This window comes from Leopardus geoffroyi, chromosome B3 (genome assembly GCF_018350155.1).
Source record: "Leopardus geoffroyi isolate Oge1 chromosome B3, O.geoffroyi_Oge1_pat1.0, whole genome shotgun sequence".
Classification (NCBI taxonomy): Eukaryota; Metazoa; Chordata; class Mammalia; order Carnivora; family Felidae; genus Leopardus; species Leopardus geoffroyi.
This window is the reverse complement of record NC_059337.1, coordinates 73,597,632-73,623,235: the sequence shown is the minus strand read 5'-3', so window position 1 is coordinate 73,623,235 and position 25,604 is coordinate 73,597,632. Positions and strand designations below refer to the sequence as shown.

The following is a 25,604-nucleotide window of genomic DNA, read 5'->3' as shown; positions in this document are numbered from 1 at the left end:
GGGGCTGCGAGAGAGAGATGCCCGGGAAGGAAAAGAGGAGAATAATCTGTCTTCTTTCAGAGAGGAGTGGGGCTGCTTGGGCTCTGCTAGGGCTGCAGACTTCACCTCAGGGTGGTTAAGAGATGCTCCCTGAACAAGCGGATGGTTGTAGGTTTCCGGCAAGAGGTCCATGAAGCCTTTAGGTTTGCCAGAGTCCGTGTCCTTGGGGAGGAGAGAAGTTTGTGAGGGGAACCCACAGAGAGGCTGCTTGCAAGGTTGGTTCCTAATGTTGCAGCTCAGCACAGGTAACAGGTGAGACTGGAATCGGAAGGGAGACAGGCTTTTTTGGGGCAAGGCTGAAAAAAACACAGGCTCAAATCAGGATGGTTATACCTGGGGACTGCCAAATTGCCTTGTATCCCAGCAGAGTCCGATAGAACCAGGATTTAATTTTCTATTTTGGAAATCTGGGGGGCAGCACCCTCCTAATGAGGAGAAATGCTGCTTTCTCTCTAGAGAATGAGTGCCTTCTGTTAAAAATTCCACTTGGGGTTGTTTCAAGGAGCCAGCTGGAGAAGAAGAGGTTAATGGGAGATGGGAGGCCAGAGTGAGCTCTCTGAGATGGTGGGCCGGATGTTGTCCCTGTTGACCACCATAGGCAAGAGTTTTAGGTAATTGCCAGCCACCTGAGTTATATCTTCAACTTTCTTCCTTAGAGGGCGATGCCAAGAAGCTGGTGACGGCTTTCTTCTCCTTCCACCATGGCTGACGGCATTAAATATGAAGTGGCCTCCCAGCAAGAGGGGGATGCCTCCCCTTTGGGCGATGAAGCCAGCTCAGGGTCTGAGCAGGTAAAGCTGAAGAAGGAGATCTCGCTGCTTAATGGCGTGTGCCTGATTGTGGGGAACATGATCGGCTCGGGCATCTTTGTCTCCCCCAAGGGTGTGCTCATGTACAGTGCCTCTTTTGGCCTCTCCCTGGTCATCTGGGCTGTTGGGGGCCTCTTCTCCGTCTTTGGGGCCCTTTGTTATGCGGAATTGGGCACCACCATTAAGAAATCTGGAGCCAGCTATGCCTACATCCTCGAGGCCTTCGGGGGATTCCTTGCCTTCATCCGACTGTGGACCTCGCTCCTCATCATCGAGCCCACCAGCCAGGCCATTATTGCCATCACCTTTGCCAACTACATGGTGCAGCCCATCTTCCCGAGCTGCTTTGCCCCCTATGCGGCTGGGCGCCTGCTGGCTGCTGCCTGTATCTGTAAGTGGGGCCAGGGCAGGAGGTGTGGGCTGGAGCGCCAGGGCAGAGGCTGGGATGTGAGTCCAGTAAGCCAGTGAGAAAGGAGCTGGAAGCGAATGCCTCCGACAAACACTCTTGTTTTCATTTTATTATTAAAAAAAAAAAAAAAAAAAGATTCTATTTTTAAGTAATCTCTACACCCAACGTGGGGCTTGAATTTACAACTCCTAGATCAAGAGTTGTATGCTCTGGGGCAAGTGGGTGGCTCAGTCGGTTTAGTGCTTGGGCTCAGGTCAGGATCTCGGGGCCTGGGGGTTCGAGCCCCGCGTCGGGCCCTGTGCTGACACCTCGGAGGCTGGAGCCTGGTTCGGATTCTGTGTCTCCCTCTCTCTCTGCCCCTCCCCTGCTCATGCTCTGTCTCTCTCCATCTCTCAAAAATGAGTAAACGTTAGAAAAAAAAAAGAGTTGTATGCTCTGCTGACTGAGCCAGCCAGGCGCCCCCTCTTGTTGTCTTTAAATTAGTGTGGGCTTCGTGTGAAAATTCAAATGGTAGCAACGTGTAAAAACAAGCAACAATAAAGAGAACACTTCACCTCTTCCCCACTTTCCCACGGTAGCCCCACTAGCAGTTCGTATGCCCTTCCTCACTTTTTCTTGTTCCTTTAAGAAGTGTAGTTTAAAAAAAATGTAGTTTTCTTCTGTTTTTATTTTTTGTAAAGTTTATTTATTTTGGGAGAGGTAGTTGTTTTGTTTTTAAAATATGGGATCATGGTACACATATAATTCCAGTTTGTGCTTTATTCCCAGAATTTAGCAGTGACATTTTCTACTTAGGGATCTATTTATTTATTTATTTATTAAAAAAAAATTTTTTTTTAACGTTTATTTATTTTTGAGACAGAGAGAGACAGAGCATGAATGGGGGAGGGGCAGAGAGAGAGGGACACAGAATCTGAAGCAGGCTCCAGGCTCTGAGCCATCAGCCCAGAGCCTGACGCGGAGCTCGAACTCACGGACCGCGAGATCGTGTGACCTGAGCTGAAGTCGGACGCTTAACCGACTGAGCCACCCAGGCGCCCCTTAGGGATATATTTAAAAAAAAAAAAATTATTTATGTTATTCCATGTTAATGTCAAGGATGTATTGTTTATTTAACAAATCAGTCCTCTTAGTGGCTATTTAAGCGGGTTCTAATTTGTTAGTCACACAGGTAATGCGCCAATGAATATCTTGTTGTTTATACGAGTTTTTCTGTGGGCCAGATTCTTAAAACCATCATTTCAATCTACCCTGACTTTTGCTCTGTCTCATAAATAATGTATTTAAACCTATACATTCAGCAAAGCCACTTTGGAGGTCCTGAGAAGCTGATCGTCTATAGCCCCATCCCCCAGGGGCTTCTGTTCTGGAAAAATGCCCTCCTCACCTGAAATCTTGGAGACCCTTCCCACACCCCTAATGTGGAGAAGCTTTGAAATTCTGTCATTTTAAGGGGCACCTCCCCCAGCAGTGGTGACTGCGGAGTGTGGGCATTTTGTACCAGGTGTAGTTGCTCCCTGAATCAATCCTCTCCAGTCGGCTTTGTGTCCTCTTTTCTCGAGGTTTCTCCACTGTCCCATCTTATTCCTCAGCTTCCTCTCCAGCCTCCCCCCTTTGACTGTTGTGCGGAGTCCTGGGTGTCTCCATGGGGTCCCCTTGTGCTTTGTGCGTCCGTGCTTGTGGCTTGGACTCCTCTTCGTGTATGGGGATGTTTGTCAGGCATGGCAACAATCAGGGAGGGGAGGAGGGCACTGTCTCTTGTTACAAGAAGGAGGCTTTCCCTTGAGGTCTCAGATGTGATCTGTAATGTTTCTTGCGTCATTTGCAGTTGACTTACTGGGGAAACTAATTTTAGGATCTGTCAGTCTTGAGGCGCTCTCCAGTGTGGGCGTACTGTTATGTATCTTGCGTGGTGTAGGGATTATTCCAAGCAAAATTTCCAAGATGGCTGCATCGCTTGAAGTACTAGAATCCAATAATTTTAACCATCTCTGTTGAAATCTCTTTAAAACCAATGATATGTCTGCCTGCCTTCATAACTTGACATTTCTTTTGGTGACTCAGAGTCACCATTACACATCTCAATTCTTACATGACTATTAGGCCTCAGGCCGCTGGGGCGGGGACGAGTGTTGACTTCTTCAGGAGCTTCCAGGGTGCTGGCCTGACTTTAGTTCAGCAGTGTCATTCTTTATGAGTTCCATCTGTGTCATGTCTGACAGCTGTTGTTCCTTGACTCTGGCATTGTGCCTACCTCCATCAGCCACCCCTTTTTAAAAAATGTTTATTTATTTTTGAGACAGAGACAGAGCGTGAGTGAGGGAAGGGCAGAGAGAGGGGGAAACACAGATTCTGAAACAGGCTGCAGGCTCTGAGCTGTCAGCACAGAACCCGACGTGGGGCCCGAACCCATGAACCTTGAGATCATGACCCGAGCTGAAGTCGGACGCTCAACTGACTGAGCCACCCAGGCGTCAGTCACCCCTTTTTAATTTGCTGTGTCTAATTGGGGACAGAGATGTCCTCAGACCCTACCGTTGGGTGCACATACACATGCAGGTACACCCTTGTAAGGATATGGGCAGAGTAGCCACAGTTATGATTTGTCCGCAGAGCTCCCCAGTTAATAAAAAGATACAGTTTTGTGCATGGATTTATGGCATATATATAACATAATTCTGATGGAGTGACAGATACACCAGATCTGTGTTTGAGCCTGCGTGACCCTAGCCAGGGTGCAGTAACTGTTTTACTTCTGGGCTACTGTGTGGATGAAGTGAGATTTGGTGGAAACCATAAATCATGACTCAGGTGTAATGTATTGGTGATTATTATGTTTGAAATTATTCTCTTTTGGCTGCTTCCAGGACTTTGTTCTGTCTTTAATTACTTCAGAGGGACCTAGAGATCTGGAAGAAGGTTCAAAAGGGCAACCAAGATTGTAACCAAGAATTTAGGGACATATGATTCATGAGTTTCTTCCTTCAACCATTGTCTAATGAGCACCCAATACATGAACATTCTGTCCATACACTACCTATGCAGTAATATCTTGTTTATCTTAATATCTTGTTTATCTAGCCATAGCCATTCAGGCGAAAGGTAGAGCAAAAGGCCTAGAAGCAGCCAAGAAAGAAATTTTAAACACAATAATCATTAATATGTTACACTTGAGTCATGATTTATGGTTTTCACAGCCTCCACTTCATCCGCAGAGTGGCCTGGAAGTAAACCATCCCTGCACTTGCCCAATGTCCCGCCACTACTGAGCCCTCCCTCAGGCACAGGTCTGGTGCCCTTGTCACTCCACCAAAGTTGTCAAATATATGCCAACAGTGTATGCTCAAAGTGAGGACTGAGGCTGAATCTTTGAACTTAGCGAGAATAGGGATTTAATACAGAACTTTCATTCATTCACAGAACATTTAGAGCATTCTCTGCACTAGATATTCCAATGAATGCTGGGAAGCAAAGAAGAATCAAGTCTGGACTTTGCCATCCAAGAACTCCTAGTCAAGGAGAGAGACAGATAGGTTAACCAATAATTGTCATGCAGTGTAGGAAATGTGGTGATAGAGACACTGTAGGAGAAAGCAGGACAATTTTCTTCATTTGGGGAAGAGGGTTTATAGGAGGATGTCACAGAGACCATGATGTCTGAACTGAATTTTGGAAAGATACGGAGCTGTCTCCTAGGACACTTCTCACTGAGGGAACTGCTGTGTGACAAGGTGTGGAGGTGCAGACAGGCATGGAGTGTTCAGAGAATTCCAGGTGGTTGGTATGGCTGGAATGCAGGGTGGGAGAGGGTGAGAAGGCAGAGACTGGAAACGTAGCCCAAGGCCAGCTCCAAGACTGGTTTATACATTGCCTACACAGGTTAGACTTTATCTGGAAAGTGGGAAGTTGTTGATTGTAAGTGGGGGAGTGAAATTAGATTTGCTTGGAAGAAGAACACTGGTGGCCAGGTTGAGTGTTTTTGGCAAGTGTGAGAATCAGAAGGTAGGCACAGCGGTTTAGGGAGTGGACACCTGAGTCCACTTGAAGGCTGGTGAGCAAGGCCTTTGGACCAGAGATGAGGGGGTGGATAGAAAAGTAGTAATAAGGCAGGGTTTTTAGGACTTCTGGATGGGTGTGTGTGGTGGTGGGGGGCAGTTCTCAGAGGTGATGCTTAAGAATTCAAGCATGGACAGGGGGGTGGTGATGGGGCTTCCATCTGAAATAGGGAAGGTGAGCTGAGGGATGAGTAGAGGGGCATCTGGAGCTTCTGCTAGGCTGCTTATGTGGCCTTTCCATGAGCAGTGCCCTCCTGGGGTCATCATGACCCAGAGTCGGTCACTGTCCCATCAACTGAGTCATACTTAAAACAGAGACTGATGTGTAAACGATGATGGCAGCCTAGGAATGTACAATGATGAACATACATCATTAGCATAATTTCTAATGACCAGAAGGTGTGTGTTCACTGTCAAGGCTTCCTAATGCCATAGTCCCTAGGAAACCCATCGAGGAATCAGGGATTGTTCTCAGGGCATGGAATCAGAGCCAAGGGAGAAAGTTTTGACTACTGGAGACAAATTTACTGAACGTGATGGGTTTTATAAAATACGGAGCTGAAAGGTAGAGCAGGAAACTCACTGTGTGGTGGAGGAGACAGGAAGTAGTCAATTACACACTTCATATGGGTAAGTGCTGGGAGCGGGTGGGGTGGGCCCTACTCAGGAGATGTCTGTACTCAACGCTGAAGGATGAAATGGCGTCAAGGGGTGGCTGAAGCACCCACTGGCCATGGCCTACAAGGCGTGCTCCATCTGACTTCTCTCAGACCTCTCTCCCCCTCACTCTCTCTGTGGAGCTACACCGGCTTTCTTGCTTTTCTTCCAGTTTGCCTGGCCTGTTCCTGCTTCGGGAGTTTTGTACTTTATCGTTCCTTCTGCTGAGAAGCCTCTTTCCTCAGATGTCCTCAGAGCTCATCCCCTCAGTCCACTCGGGTCTTTGTACAGACGTTACTTCGCCAGAGACTTCTCCTGTCTCTCATGGTCACTCTCAGTTTCCCATCCTGTTTTGTTTTTCTTGATAGCACCTGTCACCACCTGACCATAATCGTTTACTTGTCTGTCGTCTATCTTTCCCTCTAGAGTGTAAACACCACGAAAGTAAGTACTTTGTTTTGCTCACGGCTGAATATCCAGCACCTAGAACAGTGCCTGGCATCTGCTAGGTACTCAATAAATATGTTGAATGGAGAAGGGCAAGGACATTCTAGGCACAGGGAAAGGCAATGTAAAGCACAAAGGTGAGAAAAAGAATGGAGTGTGGGATGCGCGGGGGCGATTGTGGGATGTGAAGGGACAAAAGGAGGCAAGCGACTAGAACATGATGCTCATGTTCTAGGGAGTTAAGATTTTATTCCACAGGTTAGGAAGCTCTTGTGGCAATCCAGGCAGGAAGTGACAAAAGCCCAAATGAGGGCAGTGGCAGTGGGGCTGTGGCTTACTTAGGAGATGACGTCTCCAGGAAACGATAGATAGGAGAGCAATTTAGAAGGTATAATCAGTATAACCAGTAATACTTATTGGGATGTCTGGTGTAAGAGAGAGAGGTAGGTGATGAGGAAAACACCCACCAGCTTGTAAATGTTGTATCCCAGGGGCTAAGCCTGTCTTAGGATCCACTGTATCCCCAGCAAAGAAACCAAGAGAGGAGCTTAATAACTATTCCTTGAATGAAAAGCTGAGGTTTCTGGTTTGGGCAGTTGGTAGGTGGTGGCATCATTTACAGGTTTGGGGAAGATGGAATCATGTTGAATTTGAAATTTCTAGGATAGGAGGTGGATGTGCCCATTTGGAGCTCAGTAAAGAGACGGGGCTGGAGATAGGCAAGTGCTTCGTAAATACTTGTTGAATGTTTATTTTCCCAGCACTGATCATTGTCTTCCTGGAGCTCTCAGTGTGCGGGAGCATGCTGGGGGCTGGCAGGGTGGGCAACCCAACGCAAGGTTACAATGGATTATAATGAGTGTTGTGATTTCTTAGGCACAGGGAGCCATGGGAGCAGACCTAGGCTAGCCTAGGAGTGTAGAAACTCTGTAAGGAAGTTTAAGCTGACACCTGAATGAGGAATTAACCAAACGAGGGCGGAGTTGCATCTCAGGCAGCAAGAACGAGAGGTATGAAAACTAAGACGAGAAAGAAGGACGTTTTTGAGACTCCTTTCAGTAAAGGAGCTCAGGGTGGGCTGCAATACTGAGGTTAAGGTAGGAAATGTTGACAGCTGGCCTGCAGAGGTGGGTGGAAATGGTAGGATAGTTTGTTCAGGGCTTTATTAGTTGTAGTTATTATTGTTCTATAATAAGTCATCTAGTGACATAGAATAATAGTCATTTTATTTATTTATTTATTTATGTTTATTTATTTATGTTTGTTTATTTATTTAGGTTTATTTATTTATTTTGAGAGAGAGAGAAACAGCTGGGGAAGGTCAGAGAGAGAGGGAGAGAGAATCCCAAGCAGGCTCTGTGCTGTCAGCATGGAGCCCGATGCAGGGCTCAAACCCACAAACTGTGAGATCATGACCTGAGCTGAAACCAAGAGTCAGACGCTTAACTGACTGAACCACCCAGGTGCCCCTATTTATTTATTTTAAAGTAATCTCTACACCCAATGTGGGGCTTGAACTCATGACCCCGAGATTAAGAGTTGTGTGTTCTGACTGAGCCAGCCAGGTGCCCCACAGCTGTTTTCTTTTATGGTTTCTGTAGCTCAGGAATTTTGGAAGGGGTAACTGGGGCAGTGCTGGCTCAGGGTCTCGTGTGGTGGTAGTCAGATGGTGGCAGGAGCTAGAACGAGGGGATGCTGAATAAGATGGGGGCTAGCTGGGCATCTTTTTCTCTTCGTGTTGTGTTAGATGTGTCTTTCCAAGTGGTCCCTCCATATGGACTATGTTGAGTCTCCTCACATAATGGCGGCCCCAGAGCAATCAAACTGTTTACTTGGCACCTGAAGGCTTCCAGAACGGAAGCCTTTTATGACCTGTGCCTTTTATGACCTAGCCTCTGAGGTCACAGGGTGTCTTTCCTGCTGAACTCTGTAGGTAGAAACATTCAAGAAGAATATGTCTTCTTAAAAGAAGAGGCACAGACCCTATCTCTTGATGGGCAGAGTGTTACAGTCACATTGTATGAAAAGCATGTGGGTTGGGAAATGTTGTTGAGACATCTTTGGAAAATACAATCTGTTGTACAAACCATATTAAGGAGTTTGGTGGGCTTTCTCCTATGGTAATAAAAAAAACCTCTTTGAGAGTAAAGCAGAGAGTGACTTGTGTTGTTTGTGATTAAATTGTAGAATTTGTGATTTTTAGAAAGATTACTCTGACTTCAGTTTGCAGAACTAAAAGCAGGGAGACCACTTAGGAAGCTGTTGCCATGATCCCAGTGAGGGAGGATAGTGGCTTGGATTAGAGTCATGGGATGAGAGATGAGGAGACTGGTTAAGACTTAGACACTGATTAGATGCATATGGGTGGAGGTTGAGGATGATAAGATGACCACGTTTCTGTCTCAGGCAACTGGGTGGATGGTGATGCCAGTTACTTACAGGGAGTCAGACTGAAGGAGCAGTAGGTTAAGAGAAATTGATCAGTTTTGGATAGGTTGAATTTGTGTCTGCTGATGTCCAGTAGGTGGTTGTATATTCATATGCATATGAAATTACGGTGGTTGGGCTGGTGATATACTTTCGTGAATCCTCAGTGTAGAGGTGGTCATTGAAATCACAGTAGCAGATGAGATGATCTTGACCGGATGTAGCAAGAGAGGAGGAAAGGGGCGAGGTTAGCATCTCAGGAATGCCAACACTGAAGGATAAATACTCCGCAACAAGGAGAAGAAGCGTCCAGAGAGATAAGAGGGAAATGGGAGTTGGTGAGTAAAAGAGAGCAATTTGAGAAGGAGTTGGTGGCCAACGGTGTCCAATCTGCTAAGAGGCCAAGCTAGATAAGGAGGGCGGTTGCTTGGATATATCAACAGGAAGTCATTGTGACTCTAGAGAGGGAAATTTCAGGGCAGTGAGGGTAGAGTCAGATTTCAGAGAGATTGTTTATTCATCCAGTGAAACCTGAGTATCTACTATATGCCTTCTTCTGGGCGAGGCCTAGGGATCCAGAAGTGACTGTTACTCAGTCTGTCCTCATTTGGCTCCGACTTGATGATAGAGACACATCAATAAACTATTCTATTGCAGTGTGGTTAGTGTGGGGAAAAGCAGAGGCAGCACACCCAAGGGGGATGGGTTTACACTCAAAAGTAGCCTTTGTTGAGGAACTGTTAAGTAAGATAAGGAATGGAATGCCATTTGGAATTGACAAATAACAGGTCAGGAAAACTGTCCCTCTTCAGTGGAGTGGTAGAGTGGATATTAGTCAAGGGAAAGGAAGGGAATGTAGATATACTTTCTAGAAGACTGATTCTGTAGACAAGAAGTGTGGTTCTTAGAGGGAGGGACCGAGGTTGAGGGAAGGGTTTATGGGGAAGACTTCAGTCCTCCTTAGGCTGGTTTGGGGGTATATTTCTGGAAAAGTTGGATGAAGAATCCATACCCAACAGTCATGTCTTCTCCGTGGTTGGGTAGAGTGCTTGGGTCAGCATCTCTCTCCCTTGAACTCATCCCTTTGGGAGGCAGGAATGTGTGGTGTTTAAGAGCATGGAATCAGGTCAAATTATTAGTCTCAGGTTCCTCATCTGTATAATGGAGTCTCTATCTCCTAGAGGCTTGATCTATATTTCTACCATACTTTAATCCTGTTCTGTTCAAACAGTGACCATTTCAGGAGAGCAAATAATTTCTGCTCCCGTCATGGTGGCTTACTGTCCCTCTACAGATATAGTTTTCCTTTAGAACTGCTGATGAACTACAATGCTAGATAGGCTACTATTGTGAATAGACCTTGAAATCATTTACTGATTATTGCTTAAGTAAGTTTTTTCTATGCGTGGGTGACTTCACTCATTGCTGATTTCATTGCCTGGGTAATCACGTGCTTTCCTCTCTGCCAGGAGTTTGTCCTCCCATCCCCCAACCCCAGCATGAGCCTCCCTGTGCTCAGTCCAGGTAACGGTGGTCCTGGTGCCCACCTGCACCCCCTTCGCTGCCCTAGACTGGATGGGTTGCCTCACAGTGACTTTCACAGCACCCAGTTTTTATTCTTTTTTAAACTGTCTTTTCTTTAAAAAAAAGTTTTTCAAAAATGTTCATTCAGTTTTGAGAGACAGAGAGCGAGCAGGGGAGGGGCAAAGAGAGAGGGAGACACAGAATCCAAAGCAGGCTCCAGGCTGTGAGCTGTCAGCACAGAGCCCTACATGGGGCTTGAACTCACAGACCGTGAGATCATGACCTGAGCTGAAGTCAGTCGTTTAACCAACTGAGCCACCCAGGCTCAGGGTTTTTCTGTTTTTTAAGTTTATTTACTTTTAGGGAGAGAGAACTCACACAAAAGTGTGTGAGCAAGGGGTGGGGCAGAGAAGAGAGAGGGAGAGAGAGATTCCCAAGCTGGCTCCATGCTCAGTGTGGAGCCCGATGAGGGGCTCAATCCCATGAACTGTGAGATCATGACCTGAGCCGAAATCGAGTTGGACACTTAACCTACTGAGCCACCCAGGCGCCCCATCACCCAGTTCTTATAATTGTCCATGTTCACTTTTCTGTAAAGGCTGAGGACTGGGTCTGTACAAGGCCTGGAGCACAGTCATTGCTCAGTACATACTTGTTCTCTGGCTGAATGAATGAATGAATGAATGAATAAAGGAATAAATGAATTAGGAGTTCTGAAAAAACCTTGCTGTCCCGCCAGGGTACTATAAATGGTTACTTTTCCTAACCAGAGAAGTGTGCAGATGGCCCCTCCTAGAGCTGATTATTCTGACTTCTCAGAGCTCTTAGAGGACTGCCCCAGTTTTCTGCAGCCAGAAGCCCCATCACCCCAGGGGGAGATCATCCTGCTCACAGTCCCACATCCTTGCATACAATAGGGACAGCATGGTGTGCTGCGCTGTATACAAGTTTTGGAGCTGGACACTGCCTGAGTGGCCTCAGTTTTCTCAATTATGAGATAAAGACTGGGGTGCCTGGCTGGTTCAGTCAGAAGAGCATGTGACTCTTGATCTTGGGGTCGTGGGTTCAACTCCCATCTGTGGTGTAGAGATTCCTTGAATACATAAAACTTAAAAAAAGATAAAGATAATACATCTACTCTGTCACATTAAGTTAGATGATATCTATGAGAATGCAAGGGACCTAACACTTAATTGTTAGTCACAAATGTTGTGTCCTACTGCAAATTCTATTCAGTCATATGCATCTTATTAATTTCTAAAAACTTTACTTTCCATTCCACCTTTGGATGACTTAAAAGCGGTTTTAGTGTTCCAGGGATCAGAAAGGAGAGCTGAGGGGCGCCTGGGTGGCTCAGTCGGTTGAGCGTCTGACTTCGGCTCAGGTCACGATCTCGCGGTTTGTGAGTTCGAGCCCTGCATCGGGCTCTGTGCTGACAGCTCGGAGCCTGGAGCCTGCTTCTGATTCTGTGTCTCCCTCACTCTCTGACCCTCCCCCCGCTCACGCTGTGTGTGTGTGTCTCTCTCTCTCAAAAATAAAATAAATATTCAAAAAGTTTATTTTATTTATTTACTTAAAAAAAAAATTTTTTTTTTAACGTTTTTTAACGTTTTAACGTTTGAGACAGAGAGAGACAGAGCATGAACGGGGAGGGTCAGAGAGAGAGGGAGACACAGAATCAGAAGCAGGCATCCAGGCTCTGAGCCATCAGCCCAGAGCCCCATGCGGGGCTCGAACTCACGGAGCGCGAGATCGTGACCTGAGCTGAAGTCGGACGCTTAACCGACTGAGCCACCCAGGCGCCCCTGAAAAAGTTTATTTTTAAATTTTTTGTTTTTCAACGTTTATTTATTTTTGGGACAGAGAGAGACAGAGCATGAACGGGGGAGGGGCAGAGAGAGAGAGAGGGAGACACAGAATCGGAAACAGGCTCCAGGCTCTGAGCCATCAGCCCAGAGCCCGACGCGGGGCTCGAACTCAGGGACCGCGAGATCGTGACCTGGCTGAAGTCGGACGCTTAACCGACTGCGCCACCCAGGCGCCCCGAAAAAGTTTACTTTTAAAGAAAGGAGAGCTGAGACCCTTCTTTCTCTTTGCCAGACAGGGGAACTTTTCCCTTGGCAGAGTCAGAGCGAGGTGTCCCCAAGTGCAGCCCCACCTGACCCTTCTTTCTTGAAAGCCAGCCTGCCTCGGCCACTGTTAGCCGTGTCGGTCGCTTCTGCTCCTGCCTTGTCCTGTCTGTGCTTGCCTGCCCTGTGATCTACGATCTTTGGTCTAGTTTTTTTTGTTTTTGTTTTGTTTTTGCCTTTCATGAACAGGAGCTCTTACTTCCTGTGTCTTCACAGGAGGTCTGTCCACACTGTGCCAGTCAGCCAGCAGCACATACTCAGGCCCCTCTGGGAATAGACCGCTGGTCTTTGGGAATCAGGTGTGTCCCCGATGCTTGACCCTAGGTGCTTCAATAAATGGCAGCTGGATGCACGAACAGGAGATGTGGCTCTAGATTTGGCTTGGTGGAGAAGGGCATTGTGTGCCTTTGGCTCTCAGGGTTGGGTGAGGGCTGGGCCCACTGTGGGCTAGGCACGAGGGAGGGCAGAGAGCTCACCCCGGGTCTCCTGGAGCCGCTTGTGGGCTGTAGGGGACTTTGGATCTCTGCGTGTTTGTCTGAGAGCTTGGGCCGTGTCCTTGTGCAGCTTCTTCTGATACCTGACCACTGACTTCACGTACTTGTGGCTAATGAAGCGGAATAGGCAGATGCTGGGCCCGCAACTGATTTCTGCCCTTCACACTTTCTCCTTGGCAGCTAGGTACTTTCTCAGAGGAGTTTTCTCAAGAGCCACTTTAGGTTGGAGGTGAGGAAGCTTCCACTTCACGTCCCACATTCACACACTGCATAGACTGGAGTCAGAGCCTTGGGTTCTTTCTGGGGTGGGGCCGACATGAACTTCGGCACAACCTTCCTCCGCAGGCAGAGGGTAGAGCTCTGTATTGGTTGGATCCTCAAGGCTCTTCAGGGGTTCACCCTTGGTCTTCTCTTTCTTCTGTTCTTTCTCTCTGACTCAGGAGAGGCTGAGGGGACAGGCTAAAGTAGGCTTGGGAAGGAGCTGGGAAAGGTGGGCCCCCACCCTGGCTGTACATTGGAATCACCTAGGGCTTTAGAAAAATGCTAATGGCCCCTTCCTCTCCCACTTTGTTTCCCCAACCAAATAAATCTGAGCCACTGGTTAGAAGAATGGGAATTGGCTTGGAGAATGAGAACTGGGGAAGTAGAAAAGTTGCTGCTGAGGAGAACTGATGGAGGCCTTGGGCGGAAAGGTTCTCAGTTGTCACTGTCCTTAGAATTGCCTGGGAAGCCTCAAAAACACGCTGGTGCCTGGGCTCCACCCCAGCGTTTCTGACTTCATTGGCCTAGGTGGGGCCTGAGCGCTGACTTTGTTAAAGCTTGTAAAGCGATGCCAATGTGCAGCCAGGATAAAGGAGCACCGAGTTAAGGGAAGGGTTTGGGCTTGTTCTGATCAAGGCTGTTCTGTAGGTGATTATTTCGTCTAGTGATTACCTAAGGCAGCACACCCAAAGCAGGCAGATCATGACTCCTCTGGGAAACCCCGTCTTAGACTTCCTGCATCCAGAACTTCGGGGTTGGAGCCCTGAAACCCTAGGTAACATGCCTCAGGTGATTCTGATGCTCGCTCAAGCTTGGGGTCCCGTTTCTGAGGACCCAAACTGTACCTAGCTGAACAAACCAGTAAGGATCGGACCGATAAGGACTAGCTGGCTTTGAGAAGAGAGCAGATAGTGTGGTTTAATATGAGGGCCTCCTGGTACAGACCGCCTGCTTGCTCCCTCAGAGTGGTGCAGAGCCGCGGGGGCCAAAACGCTGCCTGAGTTCCAGGGGGCATAGTAGGAAGACTCTGATCCAGTGATCCGTAGGGTTTATGCTCCGTGTGTTGTCTTGCTTGCTGTTCTTACCCATGATGTCTGAGTAAGCAAAATGGTCCTGTAGCCTGAAAGGTAAAAGAACCTGAGGACCATCTGCTGTCTGAGACCTATTACAGCACGTAGGAAGGGTGGAAGAAACAATAGGTCAAGGAAGCCAGGAAGAAAATTTATTTATTTATCTTTAAGCTTATTTGTTTGGACAGAGAAAGAGAGAGAGTGTGCATATTGAGAGGCAGAGAGAGAGAGGTGGGGAGGGAGAATCCCAAGCAGACTCGGGGCTTGATCTCACGAACCGTGAGATCATGACTTGAGCCAAAATCAAGAGTTGGACGCTTAACACACTGAGCCACCCAGGTGCCCTGAAAACATGATATTTAAGGTATAGAGAGTATCCCTGACAACACAAACAGAAATACAGCAGGTAAAAAGAGGAGAGACGTGAACTTTCTGGGTTTAGGTAACACAACTGAGGTTTTTTCAGAAACCTTACATCTGGTCCTTGTGAGGAAAGGGCAGTGGTAGAGTATTCTGGAAACATCTGGGTATTAGCAGGCCTGAGCAAACCAGTGAAGAGTCTTGGCTGCTCCCCAGGGGGTGTGACTCTGGCTGCAGGTAGACCAGCCTAATGCAGAGACATGCGGTTTTTCCGGAGCAACCTACCACAAAGAGCTTGCTTGAATCACTTGAACCCACAGATGGCTATCCTTTTGCCATCCCGTGGGATGAATGATGTTACCAGTCAGAAGATACCTGAGGTGTGTCACTGGTGACTCTGAACGTCAAGATAGTGAACTGAGTGGCAGGTGGCATTTTCATCTCTGTTAATTGAAGGCTGTGCATGTGCAAGAGCAAAGAGAACCTAGAGCAGAGTACCTGACTGTAAATGCTAAGATGCCAGGAGGATACACTCTGGTAAGGGATAGAGCAGATTTCATAGAGATTGGGAGAGATGTGTTTAGTGTGGCTTTAACCTGAAATTGTAAAGGAAAGGAGAAAAATGCACAGATGAAGGTACAAATCTGGGTATTTAAAAAAATGTTTATTTTGAGAGCGAGAGTGCATGTGTGCAAGTTGGTGGGGGCGGGGCAGAGAGAGAGGAAGAGAGAATCCCAAGTAGGCTCCATGCTCAGTGGAGCTCATTTGGGCTCAGAGCCCAACTCGGGATTCAATCTCATGAACCATGAGGTCATGACCTGAGCCAAAATCAAGAGTTGGACACTTAACCTACTGAGCCGCCCAGGTACCCCTAAATCTGGGTATTTTAGAGGCTGTGAGGAATCATGTAGAAGGATAAAAGTGGAACGTTGCTGAGTAGTGCATTTGGAGAAATAGGATAGAAGGTTGGGAATGATGCTTTTGGACTCATAAATGTTAAATAAGGCTAATAAACATTTGCTTTTCGCTAAAATCCGTTTTATTCCATTAGAAGCCGTACCTCTATAAATTTTTTTTTTTAAAAAAAGGTTTATCATAAAACACGTCAAACATCCAAAACTAGAGCAAATAATATGATGAACTCCCAGGGTTCAAGCAGCAGCATGAATTATTAATCACCATTGTTTTATCTATACTCCAACCACCCTCTTCACCCCACTAGATTATTTCAAGCCAATCGAAGACATCATAACCATTTAACTTGTAAAGGTGTCATTGTGAATCTCCATAAGGATGTTGTTGTTGTTGTTTTATCATTATTATTAATTTAACATAACCAGGGCAAATGTGGAGTCCTAGTGTGAAAGTGACTATACCGACTCAGAGTTTGTACTTCTCAGAAGAAGAAATGGTGCATTTCCTCAGAAATATACTCTAAAGTTTGGCAAAGAGATGATGGAAAAGTTCAGGGAAAAGAATTTATACTCTAATAGATAGGGATTGAAAAAAAAAAAGACCAGAAGCTTCTCCAAAATGAAATTTTCACCTATTTTATCAGAATTATCTTATTTAGGGCACGCCTGGGTGGTTCAGTCAGTTGAGTATCCAACTCTTGATTTTGGCTCAGGTCATGATCCCAGCATGGTGGGATCGAGCCCTGCATTAGGCTCCATGCTGAGTTTGGAGCCTGCTTCAGATTCTCCCTCTCCCTCTCTCTCTGCCTCTCCTCCCTGCTTGAGCTCTCTCTCTTTCTAAAATAAAATTAAAAAAATTCTCTTATTTAGGAAGAGGAGAATCATGTGAACAAACCAATGTGATTAAACATACTGCTTTTTGATAGGCTGAGATTTTTGGAAACAAGATACATAAGAGATGGGGAGAGGTGGCATAACAAAGATTAAATGCAGGAGTGGCCCAGAGCTGTAAGAAAAGCGTCCGAAGGTTGGTGCCCAGCATCAACTAAGATCTGAAGAAGAGACTGCGGATGATAAAAAGTTCTAGAAGCAACATATAGAGTGAAAACAGCAAGGGCAGTTAGTTCTGCAATAACAGATGGTAGAGAGAAAGGAGAGGGCCCAGTCCTGTTTTCCTTCTAACTGTATGTAGCAGAACGATTGCTAACCTAGAAAAGGTTCAGTAAAAAACAGATCTAGGCTAACAAAAAAGCGAGACCAAGAGATTCGAGGAGATAGTAATAAAGCATACTGTTGCTTTATTTTAATTTTATTTTTATGTTTTTAAAGTTCATTTATTTTTAATGGGGGTGGGGGAGAAGGGCAGAGAGAGAGAGGGAGAGAGAGAATCCCAAGCAGGCTCCACGCTGTCAGCACACGGCTCGATGCAGGGCTTGAACTCATGAATTGTGAGATCATGACCTGAGCCGAAACCAAGAGTTGGCTGCTAACTGATTGAGCCCCCCAGGTGCCCCAGTTCAACTTTAATTTTTTTTTTTTCAACGTTTATTTATTTTGGGGACAGAGAGAGACAGAGCATGAATGGGGGAGGGGCAGAGAGAGAGGGAGACACAGAATCCAAAACAGGCTCCAGGCTCTGAGCCATCAGCCCAGAGCCCGACGCGGGGCTTGAACTCACGGACTGCGAGATCGTGACCTGGCTGAAGTCGGACGCCTAACCGACTGCGCCACCCAGGCGCCCCTCAACTTTAATTTTTTATTATTTTTTTTAACGTTTTATTTATTTTTGAGACAGGGAGAGACAGAGCATGAACGGGGGAGGGTCAGAGAGAGGGAGACACAGAATCTGAAACAGGCTCCAGGCTCTGAGCTGTCAGCACAGAGCCTGACGCGGGGCTCGAACTCATGGACCGCAAGATCATGACCCGAGCTGAAGTCGACTGCCCAACCGACTGAGCCACCCAGGTGCCCCTCAACTTTAATTTTTTTATTCAAGTGTAATATAAAAGGAACAGTGCACATGTCGTAAGTGTACAGCTTGATGACTTTTCACACATTTTCACATATGTAACCACCATCCACATCAAAAAACCAGCCCTCTGAACTCCTCTTGTGTTCTTCTCAGTCACTCCCCTTGTCCCCCATGCACACATGAAGGGAAATTACTATTATTCTTAGTAGCATAGATTCATTTTGGCCATTTAATATAAGTGGATATAAAGGATATGCACTCTTTTTTTTTTTTTTTAGTGTTTATTTTTGAAAGAGAGGGGTGGGGAGGTGGAGAAGCAGAGAGAGAGTGATACAGAGAATCTGAAGCAGGCTCCATGCCGTCAGCATGGAGCCTGATGAAGGGACTAAAACTCACGAACTGTGAGATCACGACCAGAGCCGAAGTCAAGTTGGATGGATGCTTAACCAACTGAGCCACCCAGGCACCCCAGGATATGTATTCTTTTTGTGTCTTTGTTCACTTAATATGTTTGTGAAGTTTATATTTTTATAGTTGTAGATGGATCATATTATTGTTTAATATTCTACATATTCTAAGTGTTTACTTAGTCACTCTACTGTTGATTGGCATTTGGATTGTTTATAATTATTATTTTTTACAATTATTATTGTTTTTAAGTAAACCTTATGCCCAACATGGGGCTTGAACTCACAACCTTGAGATCAAGAGTCACATGCTCAGGGGCACCTGGCTGGCTAAGGTGATAGGGCATGCGACTGTCTTCTTTATTTTTTTTAACGCTTGTTTATGTTGAGACAGGGAGAGAGAGTGAGAGAGAGAAAGAGAGAGAGAGAGAAACAGCGTGAGCAAGGGAGGGGCAGAGAGAGAGAGAGAGAGAGAGAGAGAGAGAGAGAGAGAGAGAATCCCAAGCAGGCTGCATAATCCATTCGGGGGTTGATTCCATGACCGTGAGATCATGACTTGAACTGAAATCAAGAGTTGGATGCTTAACTGACTGAGCCACCCAGGCACCCCTGAGCATGTGAGTCTTGATCTTGGGGTTGTGAGTTTGAGTCCCACATTGGGTGTAGGAATTATATTAAAAAAAAAAAAAGGCAAAGAGGACCTGGGTGGCTCAGTGGGTTAAGCATCCAACTCTTGATTTTGGCTCAGGTCATGATCTCACAGTTTGTGAGATTGAGCCCCACATCAGGCTCTGGGCTGACAGCATGGATCCTGCTTGGGATTCTCTCTCTCCCTCTCTCTGTCCCTCCCTCACTTGCTTGAATGCACATGTGTGCTCTCTCTCAAAATAAATAAAAAACATTAAAAACAATCTTACCAAAAAAAAAAAAAAAAAAAAAATAGAAAGAAAGGAAAAAAAAGAGTTGCATACTCTACTGACTGAGCCAGCCAGGAGCCCCAGGTTATTTCTAATTTTTGACTATTACGTGGTATAGCTATGAAAATTCTATAAATGCGTGCTAATTTCATTGAATCATTTGATTGTGTCATTAGATTGCAAGGGCAGAGACACGTTTATACAGATTTCAGAGAAGTTCTTGGCAAATTCTCACAATATTCTTGTTGACAAGGTAGAAAAAGGTGGACTAGATAAAAGAATACTTTGGTGGATTCTTGGTTGATGTTGTAGAATAATGACAGCATACAGGAAGGTCTCTAATGATACACTACAGGGCTCTGCCTGTCTAGTCAACATTTTCATCAAGACTTCAGGGAGGACCCAGAAGGTATGCTAATCAAATTTGCAGATTTCACAAATTGAAGGCATTTGAACTACTTAATAAAATTAGGAGGGAAAATCCATTTCTAGTAGATGGGAATGATACCTAAAAATTTACAGAGGAAAGTTCCTGGGAATAATTGTTAAGGTCTCCTATTTAGGATTAAAAAAAAAAAAAAAAAAAATCCCTTTTTTAGGCCCTGAAAGGGGGATAGGGAAAAGCTCATTAGTTTGAGGTGGAGTTGTAGTTGACAGTGAATTCAAACTGAAACCCCATAGTCTGCAAAAATGTCTGGAGTGTTCTGTGTGGTCTCATGTTTCCAGGGACGTACTGACAAAGTGAAGTAAATGGAGAGGAGGGAACTCGATGGTGAGTGAGTGATCTGGAAGTGACATTTGTCACACAAGAGGTTGAAGAAACTGGGTTTTTAGCTTCAATGGGGGAAGTATCAAAAGGGACAGGGTGTTAATGTTTGATAAGAAGGGCCATTCTGTAAACGAGGCCATTTATCTGGATTCTGTGTAGTTCCAGAGGAGAGGTCTAGGACTACTGGGTAGAAGTTATGAGGAAGAAGTTTTTGGCTTAGTGGAGGGAAGAGCTATTGATCTCTTTAAAAATGGAATGAGTTGTCTAATAAAGTATTGAGGTTTTATAGTCTCTGGGAATTTGAAGCAGAAAATACACTGAATAGTGGCCAGAGTTTCATGTGTTACATTCTATGTGTTTAAAACTAACGGTGCTGGGAGAATTGTGGGTTTAATGTTCTTTTTTCAGGGACTGTTTAGTGTGGGCATCTAAAGTAAATCTGGGCATCTGATCTGAGTGGGCCTACAAGCTTTGTTGTTCTGTATCAATCTATGTGGGTGCTTTCCTGGCTTTTAGTTCTACAGCTGACGCTGGGCCTTACTGCTAGAACTAGCCTTCTGCTCCAGGAGAGTCCATGCAGTTGGGTTTGATGACCGACCGACCGTTCAGGGGCATCTCTTTAGATGATTATAGGAGTGGCATCTCCTTCCTCCAGAGCAGGTCAAAGCAGGAAAGGAGCTGCACCTGAGTCACGGGTCCAAGGTGATTTCCAGCCATCTTCTTGTGGACTTGGCCCAGTGTTGGGTGGAGATGGAATTACACCTAGAGGTAGGAGGGTAGGGCATTTCTGTCCTTGAGGTTGGCTTGCAGTTGCCTCCATATTACTATAAGCCTGTGGTCCCCTCCTTTTCCTGCCTCTGAAGCAGGAGGTTGGGCTCCACTTTAAGAACAGTGCACTAGGCTGGGCTTTGGGGTCTCCGGTCAGCTGTATCCGCTGTGGGCGAGGACAAACAGCCCAGTCAGCAGTGCTGCCTGCCATACCCATTTCCTGCTCCCATGGCCAAGAGGCCCTGGAGGAAGCTGGGCTCTGGGGAAGGTGAGGGCCAGCTCTCCTCAGGCAGTTCCCTGCTCTGTTTCCTTCCATAGGATTCCCTTCTTCATTCAAACCCCGTCCTGGTGCTCAGGACGCAGTAGATCAGGGCAAGATGGTGGGTCGGTGGCTGAGAAAGAAGGCTCAGGTGTGGGGGGAGGGAGAAAAACTGGTGGGTAAAAGGAGGGATGCAAATGGATGGATATGGAATTCAAGTAGAGAAGCAGTAGGGATTAAAATGCAAACAATCCATGTATTTTCATTTCAGAATTTGTTGTGGTAAAGGATGATGAGTTGTCTTTTCCCTGCCCACATGCCTGGACAGAGCTGAGAACAGATGCTGTGGCACAAGGCTGCAGACAGACTCTGAACCTGAATTAATCCCTGAAGCTAGGCTGGTTTGGTGGTGTGACTGTGGTTACCCTGAGGGCTATCAGTTTCTGTGATCCCATTCCCTTGTGAATATTGTAGCATCTGTTGTCCCTGGCTTTTCTTTTTATATTTTATTTTATTTTATTTTATTTTATTTTATTTTATTTTATTTTTACTTTTCTTTTAATTAAAAAAAATTTTTTTAACATTTATTTATTTTTGAGACAGAGAGAGACAGAGCATGAATGGGGGAGGGGCAGAGAGAGAGGGACACAGAATCTGAAGCAGGCTCCAGGCTCTGAGCCATCAGCCCAGAGCCTGACGCGGGGCTCGAACTCACGGACCTCGAGATCGTGACCTGAGCCAAAGTCGGACACTTAACCGACTGAGCCACCCAGGCGCCCCTTATTTTTACTTTTTTAAGTAAACTCTGCACCCACCTTGGGACTCGAACTCATGACCCCAAGATCTAGAGTCATATGCTCTACCAACTGGTAGCCGGCCAGGTGCTCCCCTTCCCCCACTTCTGCCCTTTTTTGGTCTGGGGCCGGGCGTTTCTACTCAGAAATCTGGCTGCTGTGTTATTTGTGAAGCAGCAGCAGAGCCTGAGGGTAAGGTGTAGGGGTCACAGGGTGAACAGAAGGGGCGTGAGGGCTGTTGAATGGCTGGAAACTGAAGCCCAGTGGGGAGTGAAGGATGGGTAATTGACTGGGGAGGATCAACAGAGCTGAGAGATTTGTGGAGGGTGAGATAAAGGCACTTTGGTCATTTTGTAGGGTGCTTGGGAGCCAGTATGCATGTCTTTAATTATTAACCGAGCACTGAGGAGTTACCGGTGTATTTTTGCCCAGCCCTGTGATAAGCTTTGGTTGTTTATTGTCTTGTTTATTAGGCAGAAAGGCAAGTGTTTGTATAGGACTAGAATGCCCCTTCTACTGAAGAGCAGAAAAGAACTTGGGCAGCGAGAATAGGGGTATAAAGGAGGGGGGCATGGGGGAGAGAGAGACAGAAGATGAGCTGTTCTTTGAGGTTGGTCTTTCCTGCTTCTCAGGATGAAGATGCTTCTGGGGCAGTGTGGTGAGGCCAGGACACAAGAAAACAGGGGGATTAGGGACATTGAGGGACATGCCACCACCAGAGCTGAGACAGGGAGTATTTCTTCCGTGTCGGTAGCCTGAAGCAGGCAAGCCCAGCACTGGACCTCACTTTCTGCAGTTTAAGGCAGGCTGATTCTGATCTTACCCTGGGATCTCTTGGAAGGAACTGTTAAGCCCCTCCTGGTGCTCCAGTTGCTGAGCTGGGAAGGCAGAAGCAGCAAGGTGATTCTCTGCCAGGGTGGGGAAGGCGTGCTGCAAGTGCCTGCCTGCCTGCTTAAGAGGCTGGTGGGGGATTGAGAACATTCAGCTGAGTTTCAGAATCATTTCTTTTGACTTTCTTCCCTGTCACATCCTGGGGCTATCGGTCAACTTCACAGCATGTGTGGGCTTCCCTTCTTGAATGCCATCTTCTGAAGTAGTAAACTGAAACTTTTTTGGGGGTAACAGATTTCTCTGAAATTCTGACATAAAGCTAAGGACGCTTTTCTTAGAAAAATGCATATATTTTTGGTGTACATACATAACCATTTACAAGGAATTTCAAGCATTGTGGAAGCTGTAGGTTAAGAACTCTCTAGGGGTGATCCATGGACTTTTCCAAAGCTCATCCAGGTAAAGGGATTGCCTCTACCCCCGAGGTAGAAGGACTTGAGGAATGTTTGTGGGTTTTTTTTTTTTTTTTTTGAATGTTTATTTACATTTTGAGAGTGCATGTGAGGGAGAGGGGCAGAGGGAGAAAGAGACAGGGAATCTTAAGTAGCAGGCTCCACGCACAGTACAGAGTCTGAAATGGGGCTTGATCCCATGACCTTGGGATCAGATAACCTAAGCTGAAATCAAGAGTCAGATGCTCACCCAACAGATCCACCCAGGTGCCCCTGTTTATTTTTGAGAGAGAGAGAGAGAGAGAGAGAGAGAGAATCCCAAGCAGGTTTCTGTGCTGTCAGAGTAGAGTAGAGCCTGATGTGGGGTTTGATCCCATGAACTGTGAGATCATGACCTGTGTGGCTCACTCTTTTGCAATGTCCAGTCAGGAAAAATGCTGTCCCCACTCTATAGGAACCTCAGCTCCAAGAATCTTTCCAAGTACAAAAACAAGTGGCTGAGCTGGCAGGCAGCAGCAGGAAGTCTGGCCCCCATTCTAATCCCTGGCCACATGTTCTGACCTGCTGGGCCAGGCATTGGATAAGTCACAACAGGATCTACCAAGGTTAACAATACCAGAGCGCTGAGTCCTGGAGCCCGTATCAGGAGGTAAAGGGGTGGAAAGCTGGGACAGACCATGACTTTTCGGAGCCAGTAGCGGAAAAACATCACTAATCCTGTACAGCTACCAGTTGCCTCCCACTGCTGTGAGCACTTTTGTATGTAAGCAAATCCAGTTACTTTGTTTTTCCTCTCTTAGTGTAAGTGCTAAGGGTGTGTGTGGTGCTGCCTACACAGATGCTCAGCAGGTGCCTTTGAATGCTAATGGTGAGGACATTCTGGGCAGAGGTGTCGAATACACAGCAGGTCAGAACCCAAACACTTCTTTGGCCAAAGGCTCTGTTTTGATGACTGCTACTGGAAATATTGCTTGAAAGTCTAAGGCTCTCTGGGTGGTAGGGACAGTCCCCAATCAATATTGTTATTATTTTTTCAGGTCTCTTAACCTTCATTAACTGTGCCTATGTCAAGTGGGGAACACTGGTACAAGATATCTTCACCTATGCTAAAGTCTTGGCATTGATCGCCGTCATCATTGCAGGCATTGTTAGACTCGGCCAGGGTAAGACATAATAGTGACTAAGTTTTGTGCAGTTCTTTGAGCCACACTTCTTTAAGTGCCTTTTGTGCATTCTCATTTGCTAGGTACTACTAGTTCCATTTTACTTATTTATTTATTTTTTATTTTTAATGTTTTTATTTATTTTTGAGACAGAGAGAGACAGAGCATGAGCAGAGGCAGAGAGAGAGAGGGAGACACAGAATCTGAAGCAGGCTCCAGGCTCCAAGCTGTCAGCACAGAGCCTGACGCGGGGCTCGAACTCATGGAGTGTGAGATCATGACCTGAGCTGAAGTCGGACGCTCAACCGACTGAGCCACCCAGGCGCCCCTACTGGTTCCATTTTATAGATGGGGGAAACTGAGGCTGCAGAATTAAGTATCTTGCCCGAGTCCCTAGCTAGTAAGTTAGTGGAGATTTGTACTCAGATGACCCCAAAGCTGGTCTTGCCAGCTGTTGCAGACTGTTAAGTCCAATGCTGTGGCTGTGATTGTTCTGCCCGTGGAAGTGGGTAAGGGCAGAAATGAAACCCCTGTACCCACTCCTCTCCAGTTTCCAGGTAGGAACACATAGTCTACTACTCTATTGACCTGGGCCTTCTAAGCCCTATCCTTCCTCCATTCTGTACCAGCTGTCTGTGGGGTTAGAAAAGGGGTGGGATCGGGTAGCTTACAGGATAGGACAGAACCACATTACTTATGTTCTATAGCCCTTCAGTTCTGTCATGGTTTCTTACCCTAGAAAACCACCATGGTCCTTCCTGTCAAGATCCCCATGCTGTTTGTTCCCTGCATTCCAGCCCATCATTGTAGAGGTCTCTCTTCTGTCCCCGTTCTTTTACCACTGCCCTTGCTGCCAACTGTGTTCTAAGCCATTCACTAGCTATTACTGTCCTATTCTTTTATTCCTTTATTGGATCACCTTAAAGTTGAGGGCAAACCACTAATCCTTTTGTCTTTCCATGTTCTCTGGATTCCAGGAGCCTCCACTCACTTTGAGAATTCTTTTGAGGGTTCATCATTTGCAGTGGGGGACATTGCCCTGGCATTGTATTCGGCTCTGTTCTCCTACTCAGGCTGGGACACCCTCAACTATGTTACTGAAGAGATCAAGAATCCCGAGAGGTAGGTATCTCACCATCAATTTTCCACAGCAGTAAGGATATGCTATCATTTATTGAGTTGTGCCCGACAGCATACCACAACCACTGAGACTGATTTTATTGGTTCCACTTTAATAGATGGGAGGTCTAAAGCCCAAATACCTAGTCCGTAACAGCAGGCCTTTTCACGTCTGCTCATTCATTCCTACATTAATTAAAGCAGGTTCTACCGTGTGTTCATCCATGCTTTCATATGGCTTTTCCTTGATACTCCTCCACCTTTATCCTCACATAGATAACTTTAGGTCCCAAATGCCCCCAAACAGTCCTATTTCCTTTTTGATCCTTTGCTTTCTCAAATTTATACTGACATGGTGGTATCATGTCAGCATTGAATGCTATTGCTTCATTTTTATTCTAAAGTAGTCTGTAGTCATGCAGTGACAAGAGCACTGGACAGGGAGTCAAAGAGCCTGGAGCCTGTCTTTCCACTGATTTGTTGATGACCTTGAGGGAGTCCCCTGCCAACTCTGCCTGCTTCCTTATGTATAAATTGAGGGGGTTGAATTATATGATC

The 25,604-nt window shown here is 46.2% G+C and overlaps 1 protein-coding gene across 4 annotated transcripts in view; it reads left to right on the top strand.

Annotated features, from left to right (window-relative positions):
• Positions 1 to 25,604, top strand: part of SLC7A7 (solute carrier family 7 member 7) — a 33,275-nt gene that overhangs the window by 3,753 nt on the left and 3,918 nt on the right. For all 4 annotated transcript variants that reach the window (XM_045450342.1, XM_045450343.1, XM_045450341.1 and 1 more), the window contains exons 2-4: positions 696 to 1,239; positions 23,802 to 23,927; positions 24,905 to 25,049. In XM_045450342.1, the coding sequence (XP_045306298.1) occupies positions 741 to 1,239; positions 23,802 to 23,927; positions 24,905 to 25,049 (770 nt within the window). In that variant the 5' untranslated portion in view covers positions 696 to 740. The remainder of the gene's footprint in view (positions 1 to 695; positions 1,240 to 23,801; positions 23,928 to 24,904; positions 25,050 to 25,604) is intronic.